General features: G+C 33.5%; 2 protein-coding genes across 2 annotated transcripts; one reads left to right on the forward strand and one right to left on the reverse strand.

Annotated features, from left to right (window-relative positions):
- Positions 1–1,292: 1,292 nt before the first annotated feature.
- LOC113858722 lies at positions 1,293–9,714 on the forward strand. Its single transcript, XM_027491459.1, has 7 exons — positions 1,293–1,750; positions 1,908–2,101; positions 2,261–2,361; positions 5,598–5,679; positions 5,789–5,874; positions 6,076–7,578; positions 7,709–9,714. Exons 2-6 carry the CDS (start codon positions 2,060–2,062, stop codon positions 6,329–6,331), a joined length of 567 nt encoding a protein of 188 aa, XP_027347260.1. The 5' UTR covers positions 1,293–1,750; positions 1,908–2,059; the 3' UTR covers positions 6,332–7,578; positions 7,709–9,714.
- Positions 7,186–8,396, reverse strand: LOC113858184 (scarecrow-like protein 11). Its single transcript, XM_027490695.1, has 2 exons — positions 7,726–8,396; positions 7,186–7,558 (listed from the first exon to the last, which is right to left on the reverse strand). The coding sequence occupies exons 1-2, from the start codon at positions 8,394–8,396 to the stop codon at positions 7,186–7,188; spliced, it is 1,044 nt and encodes a 347-aa protein (XP_027346496.1).
- Positions 9,715–10,388: the final 674 nt, after the last annotated feature.

Below are 10,388 nucleotides of genomic sequence, written 5' to 3' on the forward strand. Positions count from 1 at the left end.
AGATATTACTTGAAACATTTAGAAAAAAAGCTTGAGGACCTTTATCACATGGAGTAATCATGTAGCAAACACAACTACTGATGTAGAGGACAAGAAGAAAAGCTTGCACAACAATAATTTTTTTTTATACAAGTCTCTCTCTTTAATAAAGTAATATATATTTGTAGTGGGTGTTGTTAAATATTGATGTTTGTTGATTAGTAACTCATATATTATATAAAATAAATGATGTGACAAGTCATGTGGTAATACGTGGCAGTGCTGAGCTAGCTTTTCATAGGCCAGTTCAACATTTAACAAAAGAAAGTTAAAAGCAAAAATTAAATTCTAACTTCTTAATATTTCAGAGACTAAATCTTAACAAAAAATTTTATAAAGACTTATCACAAAATATCTAATATTTATAAGGACCAAAAATATAATTAAGCTTATTATTTTTTATTATAATGTAGAATAAATTTGATTTATAAATGTAAGTTATATTATTTTTTATTATAATTTAGAATAAATTTAATTTATAAATATAATTTAATTATTTATTTTACTTAAATTTTTAATTTTATTTTAATTATATATTTTTATGGGTTACTTGTAAAGCTGTCAAAACAGGCGACTTGACTTAGTTCTCATTATAGCGGGCTCAAACGAGTTAGACTTATTTAACCAAAAGTAAAAATGAGTTTGCATTTTTATTGCCCAAGCCTTGTGTTATATGTGCTATGGTCTTATATGGGTTGACCCGACAGTTGGATTTTTTTTTTTGTGACAGACTATTTTTTTTAATTTTTTAACAACAAACCACTATTTTTTTTTTGTTATTTTCAGATTTTGTGAGAGGATATTTTAAACTACTTTTATAACAGCTAATTAGTCACTAATTTTTTTGGTCTAATTTTTGTATTAGATAATTTTTTTAAAGTTATAACATGTCACTAATTTTTTTTTTTTAATTTTTATAATAATTAATTTTTTGTTTTTATATACATAATAAGTCCATAAAAATATAAATAAGTTAATAATTAAATAAAATTTTTAAGATAAAAAGTTCATATACTTAATAAATTCGCAAAAATATAAAATAAATTTATAATATAAAAAAATTCACAAAAAATAAATAAATATTAAAATTTAAAAACATGAAGTCCTTGAAAAAGCTTGAAATCATAAATAATGGTCTCTGAAAGTAACCCCAGTTGAAAATTTTAAGTTTAGGGATATGAAACTAAAGTATGTTTTATCGCAAACACCATTAAGTCCTACAAGAGACAGACTAAAACAGCCGAAGTAATTTTAGGCCTTATTTCTTAGATTACAAACCTGTTCATTTAACGGATTTTTTTTTCGCCTGTCCATCAAGCCCTTGGTGGCTCTGGTTGCTTGGTACATATTTATTTCCGTGAATAGGTATTCCTCCTCAACGGCCTCACTCGAAAATATCATACACATGCTCACTCTGCCACAGACCATAACCGGCATTCACTTTTCTTCCGTCGCTTGTCCTCTCAGTCCATAACGCACAAGCATTCTATCGCGCCAAAATAACTCCGCTTAAACTTCTAAGCTTAAATACAATAACAGAAACCCTAGATCCACTCCAAAATCAACGAGATCACGAACCCAGCCAAGTATCAAGGCTCTGAGATGGCATAGAGATACTCTTACAAGGTTGGAGCAGAAGCAGTGGTGGATGGGAGGACACCCAGGTCTGGAAGAGACGTCTTTGAGTCTGAGAGAGTAACGCTGCTACAAGGTGAGCACAGTGATTTCCTTTTCATTCTATACTTGGGAAACCATTTGATGGAATCACTCTAGATAGTTCCCAAATATCTTCCAATATTCCTCTAATTTCCAGTATTTGAATATCCTTTCTGCATGCCCTGATTATGTCGAGTGAATCCGATTCGAAGAGGGCATTTTGGCACTAAAGATTTGAGGCCAGAATCCGTGCTTCTTAAATAAAAAATCGGAGGAGCTAGGTTGAGGTTGCAGGTGGTTCATCGTTGTGTTTAGAGAGAGAAGAAGAGGTAAATAATTTCGATAGAGGAAGTTGGAAGGTACAATGGCACGGCGAGAGCTTTCTAGCACGTTGAAGAACTTGAAGGTAAGGGAACGCTACATTCTTCTTTGTCGTTATCGTTGAATTTCGATTGCTTGTTTGTGAGATTTGACTCTGAGCTTGTTTCTGAGGAATTTCTCAATATTGGTGGTGAAATTCAGGGATTAATCATGTTGTTCCTTGTTCTCTTTCGATATTGGATAGTTTATGCAAAGGGCAGCTCTGAGAGAGGAGAAGACCAAGAAAGAAGAAGAGGTCACACCTAATGTCAGCGTTGGCACATCCACGACAGTTATTAAAAGATGGTATTTCTTTGTTAAATTCAAATAATGTGCAGTGCTTTTCGTTTTAACTAGTTACTACACAGGGGTCCTCGATTCAGGTTTTGCCTGTGATTTAGACTGCTATTTTGGATGTCTACTTGCCCTTGTTTTGTTGAGATCAATGCATGTTACTGCTGAAATTCACGGTATTATGAAGTGAATATCTCTCTCAATATTCATATATCATGTGGTTTTCTATTAACTTTGGCTGTCTAGTCAAACCATTAATGTTTCCTCTTAGCTATCATCTGTAATGCACTATCCAGTATTACTCATAGGCTTGCACTTGGTGTTTTTGATTGAGTTTATCTTGCTTGCTGCTAACTGAAAAAATAGTCAAGCCCTTATAAAACAATTCTTATTTTTAAAATGTGAAGCCTGAGATACTTCAAAAGTGGTGAAGTATGTATCCACGGTGTATCCTGCAATTTTATCACTTTCTTTTTAAATTTTATGGATTGTTACATTTGGGATATTACTCCAATGCTTTGAACTAGACTAAATTTATATACAGCACTCTATTCTCTTTCTCTATATTCTTGAAGTTATAGTAAATTAGGCAGCTGTAAAGAGCAACGACTTCTTTTGAATAGAACTAATGAATTTTTTTTGGTGACGTTCTGATATGGGTTGGGGGAAAATATGTAATTTAGGGACATGTTCAATGGGAAAAAAAATGTATTTTGGTATGGAAATGGGAAAAGGTACATAACTATGGTCATTTGTTATGATCACACGTGTTTTTTATTTTTATCATTTTGTGACTGATCACTGTCCACCAATATAGTTATGTATTAATAAATAAGAAATGATTGAGTCTTTTTATAAACAAGGTAGTCAAAATTGAGATCCTACCTAGGATCAAAAGAGAAAGGAAAATACTTAAATCGTAGGATTGTAATATAGATCGTAAGATTCTACTTAACATATAAACTATATTTAAACATATATATATATGCACCAAAATAAGATAAATAGGAAAAAAATAGTCTTAAATTTAAACAAGACAATCACAACACATTAAAGACAATAAATAAATTCTCAAGTCAATTACACACAAAACTCGAAAGGTTGACCTATATTGCGAACTCCTGGATCTACGCTTATTTTCAACTCCTTGAAGCATTTTGTTGCCTACTACCCCCTTCCTCGTCTCTGGGTGCTTAGTTATCTACTATAAACCTTTCCTTATTTGAACCTTGTCCTTCACTTTAAGGCTGTGCTATCCTAAGGTGGTGTTAGATGGAAGAATCTTATCAACGTCAATGAATGATAAAATCATAGCATAGATCAAACTAGTAGATCTAATGCAAAAAAACTAGTCTAAGTTTCCAACATCTCCTTCATCTAGTCCAGCTTTATTAAAGTCATCATCAAAAGTAGGAATCTCCAAATCATCTAAATTGATAGGATCACCATTAGCATCATTGGATTCATCTTCAACTTGTCACAAGTGTTCATTTGGATTCAACTCCTAAATCCAATAAGTCATCCACTTCTAAACCATTATGGTAATCCATTCATCATCATATGATAGATCATCAAGATTAAACTCCATATCTTTCCTATATGTCTTTCTTTTGGCCAATTTTAGCTAACCATCACATAAACAACATCATTCATAGTTTGTTGTTTCAAATGGTTCTGTCTTTGTGTGGACCTAAAAGATATATAAATGCAATTAGTTAATTGCAAGTGCAAGTAATGGATAAAGAATGAAAAATAATTTCTCATAGTTTTAAAATTTGATCAACTCAAAAGCACTCAAATTACGCTCACATGCAGAAGAGCTACATGTCAAGCTCAATATACGAATAACAAATCTTTGAAGTTTTGGATGTTCATCTTCATAAGATTCCTGTCATTGTGCTAGAGTTTTGATATTAGTTTTAATAGGGTTGAGCAAAAAATCTAGACTTAGAGGTCTGATCTATAACAAAAATTAAATTGGTTTTAAAATCTAGATTTTTAATAAAATCGGATATTTGGACTTTGTTTTCTTATCCAGATTTAGACTGAATCTCCTTTAATAAATCCATATTTTATCTATCAAAACTGATTTGTTTTGGAAAACAGTTAGTACATATAAATGATTGTTTTTTACGAGTACATATATACGATTTATTCAAATAAAATCCACGATTACGTTACAAAAAGACTTTGCGAAAGCATCTGGTTTTGCCGTGCTTTCTCGGCTTCCACTAGACAACGATTGAAAAAGCATTTAGAAACATAAAAGCTCCAATTAAAATCATACCTCTTACTCCTCTCTTTTATTTCTTAAAAAATCATTTCAATACACAAAAACCAAAAATCTTTCCCTAAAGTCATAAAATTAAATAAATAAATAAAACTATATTTAAATTACCATACATTTCAAAATATTAAGAATACTGATTAATTTTTTCAAATAATTTTTCAAGAAAAGTACATTAATAATATTTCTAATTCATTAAAACATTTTTAAAAAAAATAAATTTATAATAAAAATAATATTAAATTATAAAAATTAATTACTTAATAGTTATATAGCACCAAGTAAGCATTCAAAGCTAATTTGACTAAAATTGAATTTATAACCGATTTTAAATCAAATCTAAATTTTAAAACTGGTTTTAAAAAAAATAAAATAGATTAGTTTAAAATCCAATCTATATAATTGGATTTAAAGTGAATTTGGATTGGTTTTATGAAAATCCAATCCATGCGTACCCCTAAGTTTTAAATGCATTTAAGGCTGCCTTGCTGCCAAAAAAACTTCTTTGCCTTAAAATCTTCAAGTTGACCATCAATTTTAGTCATTTCATCTCATTTTCCACTCTCTTTTCTATACAATCATGTAATCTACATTTAACTTCAAAATCAGCTTTAAAATCATCATGTGATCCCACGAGAACAAGCCACAGCCTAGGATCGAGATTGCTTCAGTGGCTGCAGATTGTAAGATCTCGTACGATCTTACATGTTTAATCGTGATTTTGACTATCATGTTTATAAATATTATGCATTTATGTAGGATATGTATACTTTTTAATTCATGTTGACATATGTAAGCCTTATTGTATCTTGAATTTTTAAAAATACTGTATCATTGTATCCAGTGGTGGAATGACACAAATTTTGAGGGGCCCTAAAAAGTTTACATTTTTTAATGCTTTATGATTTAATTTTATTGAAGAAACTTTGCATAACTTGACTGGCTTTCTACATTGATGTAGTGTGGTCATAACAGAAGGTGATCCCCATCCTGGTGCACTTAAAGGTCGAATGTCATTTCAAAGTTTTAATCCTTTTGTTGATGTGAGTAACAGTGAGTTTCAAGATCAAGAATTTCAATTCCTTTTTGTTATTCCCCTAATCGATCTAAATCTTTTGATTATTTTCTAATATCAAAGCCTTGTGTTTTTAGAAATTGAATGAGGAAGAAGCAAGACTACGCCAGCCAGCATCTGAAAGTACCATGTCTAGAAATCAAAATGCAAATGTCTCTTTCAGGTGGCTTTCTTTACCTAATGTGGATATTTGATTCTGTTTCTTTTCCCCCATCAAGGGTCAGAATTCAGAAGGTTCTCTGTTTATGGTTTTAGTATGTAATATAACTCATGGCTTGGCCTTTTCTTGGGGGCAACTATTGAAAAATTTTCCATATATTATCACTTGCCGAATTTTAATTTGATTCTATTTGCATTCTTTCAGTGAAAATAGTTCTTCAGTAGAAAATCTGGAGTGTGCCAACACGGACGAAAAGAAATTTGAGGTTAACGGCAATGTTAAAAGGAAACAGTCAGAAGTAATTGGTGAAACACAATATCCTAACAAATCACCCAAGAGTGATCATGATGACAAACAATCATTGCCTAGCAATAGTTTGGGTTCTTTTAAAAAACCAAGTGGAGATAAGCTACACTGGAACGTTCTTATTAGACCATCTAGTGTTAAACAAAATAGATGACTATTGATTATTTGATACCATACAAATTATGCTAGGTTTGGTTGTTTCAGGCCTTGGGCATTTATATCTGCATTTGTGGTTCTATTAGGCTATTTTTCATTGGTTTGAAACTTCACAATTTGTTGTTAAGATTCAGGATTAAGCCTGATTTAGATTAATACTTCTAGATGATAGGGCCAAATCAAAAGCCTTGTGTGTGTTTTTGGTATCATTATGTATTGTATTTTATGAAGCTGTTGGTTTTCTTGAAATTTTCCTTTTAGCTATTAAAAATATTTGGGTATTTAATATGTAACGTGGTAACAGGTGAAATATACTTTATTTCTGCAAACATCATATTTCGAAACGTGGCAAGTTTCATTGAAGGCCTTTTGAAATGATTCAAGTCATTACTGGCTAGTTAAATGGGAAAGTTGTGATTCTTTACAACAAATATACTGAAAAAAGGTCAATACAATTTATAGTGCGGAATTGAGGTTCCGATTGTAAGGGCTGACTTCTTACAGAAGACAGTTAAAACGTGGCATATTAATGAAGATAGAAGATATTTTTATCTCATACGTAATTAGCTTTTTCCTTTTTTGATTTAGTCCTATGATTTATAGTAGATTTGGTTTCCGTTGTGATGCCCTTTTTCTTATTGTACTTCTGTCTTTTCTGAGGATCGGTAGGAAATTTGTGCACCATCTAAAAAAGGGAACGTGTCGTGTCATACAGGCTAGGAAGTGAGTTGAACATCAGTATCTGAAATGCAAACACAAATGGTGAAAGAGAAATAGAAAAGCAGTTTATTGCACTTCTTTTCCGCAGACCTAAGAGTAGGTTACTAGTTACAAACACCTTCTGGACAATGCTTAAGCAGGAACCCAAGCATAAAAAACATTGAGAATAAGCCCTTTCCACCCCTGAAAATCCCACTTGCCATCCTCAGCCACTACAAAATTTTTATGATATTCCCTCTTCATCAATTCAGGATCCAACCTGACTTGCTTGACCCTAGCTCTCAGGTTCCTAACCCTCCACTGCTTATAGGGCCTTTCCACCCTCTCTGCTTCACACGCTAGAACATTGATGGCATTCCGTCCAAACAACCCTTTCTCAAGCATCTCCCTTTGTGGTTCTTCTCGTTGCACATTAGCATCAAACATATCAAACAGTGATGAGAAGTGGTAGAATGCCATTGAATATACCACGGATGAAGATGTTTGGATTAATCTTCCTGATAAACTTCAACACAGCATATCTTGGTCAGTTCACTGTCACAGGAAAATCCGGCAGGTTCTTCAGCCGGTACAAACAGTTAGCAACAGTTTTTTCATTCCTGTCAATCTTGATATATCCTCAAGTCTTATAGTTTCCTATATTTGTGCAATGCAGTTGTATTTAGATGGGACCTTGAACTTCTTGCAGTAGTTCTCCAAATGCCACCTGGTTTCCTCAACGGCTCAACCCTTTCCGCAGGCCGAAATCCTGACTGCGGAAGATCAATTCCGATTATTTGAAGCCTTGGAGGACCACCTTGTCTTTCTAACAGTTTCCTGATAAGGCAGGGCAACTGGAAACCATAGCAAATGCCAAAGTCAACAAGATGAACACTGCTCTCATTCCTCACAAGACTAATGATTGTCTTGGTTGTAAATAAATTTGACATCCTCTGCAAAGGAGAGGGTGTAACAAATAGTTTGTAAGCTTTCAGCATATCAGCAGCAGTTGCCACTTCAAAAGGCATATATAATTGTGTCCCAGCAGCCAATCTTGTCTCAAGGCCAATGGCAAAGTAATGAGCTAAACGATGAAGTCCATCTCCAAAACGTGAAGAGTGTTGCCTAATCTGCTTGAGTAAGTCATTTGCATTCCTTTGGTTATAGCCTGCCACAGCCTGTGCACATTGAGTTAGAAGTGTCCATAAATCTACAGCTGTTCCACCTGTGTTGGTGGAGTCTTTCTTTAAACGTGAACGTATTGATTTTCCATTGCATCCTCCCTCCTGAATCAACAGCTTGTGATGGGTCGGGAGCACAAAGGGGAGTTTGACTTCTTCCAGTTTGACATAGCAGCACCTCATATAAGGTCTCTAATTGTTCTGAATCTTCAGAAAAAGCAGCTAAACGTTGCTGCCTCTACCCTCTTGTTCATCAAAAGTGTCATCCACTTATTAGCTTCTTTTTTCTCTGGGTGCTGAAGATGAAGAACCCACCACAAGTGGCTTTATCTGAGACTGCATGATATTCCAGGTTTCATTCTGAAAAAGGCAGATTTAGAACTCAGTAAATGGATCAGGAACTACATGGTAAGTGTTTTCTGGGGAATCAACTAAAGGGGTTTGAACTTGTAGGAGAGAGGAGTCAGATTCACCCAGAGAGTTGATCAAGTCAGACTCATAACAGTTATCAGTAGTGCAGCTCTATTGCTCTCAAAACTGGGAGTGCAACCAAAATTTTCATCAGGGTCTGTGATTCCTATGCTTTCATCGCGGAAATAAGAAGGGTTTTGATGAAGTGATAAAGGGTAGCTATGGCCAAGGACATCATAGAGGGATTTTTCTTCAGTTTGGAGTCTCAAAACTTCCCTGCAACATGCAGGGTTTGCGCTCCAAGTCATATTTGACAGAAAGAAATAACTGTTTTTTGTACCAGCTGAAGAACCTGCCTGATGAAACTGTGACAGTTAACTTTCCAAGAGACATATATATAGCATCAAATCAAACATGATATTTTATTTATATAATATGAACTTTCCTGGAAGTTGCATTACCTGTTATATATTTTTGGTTACTTAACTATTATTTATAGAATACTTCTTCACATGTAGAAATCTACAATATACAGATTCACTGCCACGTTGTCATCATTTTTGCTTTGTCCTTCATTACAACAATGAGCACCTACCAATGCAGCTGGAGAGGCTAATGCTGTATCTCTATCTTGGTTTGACTCTTTTGGAAAATTTAGCAATAACGGCAACTAGAATTACTACAACCCCTACAACTGATATTGCCGCATGCGCCTCTGCTCTTTGCAATCTCAAACAATCACCTACTCGATGTAATAGTCATTTAGATGAAACTAAGACTAAAACATATCATCCAACTGCAATCTTTTGCAGCTGCTGCTATCGCGTACTCCTCTGCAACTCTCAGGCTTTCCTCCAGAGAAGCACCTAATATTGGCATCAACCTGCATTACTATTTGCTTTTCCTTTCCAATTCTAAATTAAACCCTCTAATTTGTTGTGTCTTTGTAGAAATTCTGGGGACATCTTAACTGATGATCAACTAGTGCAAAGTTAGATGTGACTTAGCGTGTTTGTTAGAACATCATTCTTTGAAACAAGTATACTAACTTGAAAATTCATTTGATAATGTAATGTGATAATATTTTGCTATTATTATATGTTTGCATACAAAGAAAATAAGCAGGCTGAAAAGATTGCTTTTAGATCACATAGGAGGCAATTCCCAGTTGGCCTTTATAGGAACCCTTTGTTTATTAAAATTTGAGTAAAGCCTTAGTTTCTCATTTGAGTTTCTATAGGATCCAGGCTATAATTATAATTCCTTAACTTGGCTCTAGAAGTTTATCTTGGAAATGAGGCATTATGTTAGTTCATTTACTAAAGAGATCAAATTCCCGTCTATCCCTATTTTGTTACTTTCATGCTTTTTGGATTTCAGATATTGACTATCATCCATTCCCTTACTTAATCTTGGATGTATATATCTTATTACGTCTATATACTTCCCTTTATCCCAGTCTCTCCATTAAGATGTTGGTACATAATTGTGTAATTCTAAAGAAAACCATCCACGACTAAATCATTCATAATAAAGTATGGGTAGTAAAGGTCACTTGATCTATGTATGTTTAGTATGTTATAGTGCGAGTTTGTCGCTCTCATTTTCCCTCTCCTTTTCACTAAACTCTTGATATGTAAAGTAAATTTTTATCACTCAATCTCAATCGAGACAGTGTTTCTTAGGTTACTTCATGCAGCCTAGAACCTAGTCACTTTGTGACCTTCAGCAATATATGATATGATCAACTGATTAGGCAATTGT

Source organism: Abrus precatorius, unplaced genomic scaffold, assembly GCF_003935025.1.
Source record: "Abrus precatorius isolate BTA unplaced genomic scaffold, Abrus_2018 Scaffold2, whole genome shotgun sequence".
Classification (NCBI taxonomy): Eukaryota; Viridiplantae; Streptophyta; class Magnoliopsida; order Fabales; family Fabaceae; genus Abrus; species Abrus precatorius.

Bases quoted from the DNA above. Each gene is read 5' to 3' on its own strand.
- LOC113858722 (XM_027491459.1), top strand. From the start codon at position 2,060: ATGGCACGGCGAGAGCTTTCTAGCACGTTGAAGAACTTGAAG. The intron at 2,102-2,260 runs GTAAGGGAACGC...GATATTGGATAG, and splicing joins GCACGTTGAAGAACTTGAAG to TTTATGCAAAGGGCAGCTCT. The intron at 5,680-5,788 runs GTGAGTAACAGT...TTGTGTTTTTAG, and splicing joins GTTTTAATCCTTTTGTTGAT to AAATTGAATGAGGAAGAAGC.
- LOC113858184 (XM_027490695.1), bottom strand. From the start codon at position 8,396: ATGAGGTGCTGCTATGTCAAACTGGAAGAAGTCAAACTCCCCTTTGTG. The intron at 7,559-7,725 runs GTCCCATCTAAA...GCTGTGTTGAAG, and splicing joins ACTACTGCAAGAAGTTCAAG to TTTATCAGGAAGATTAATCC.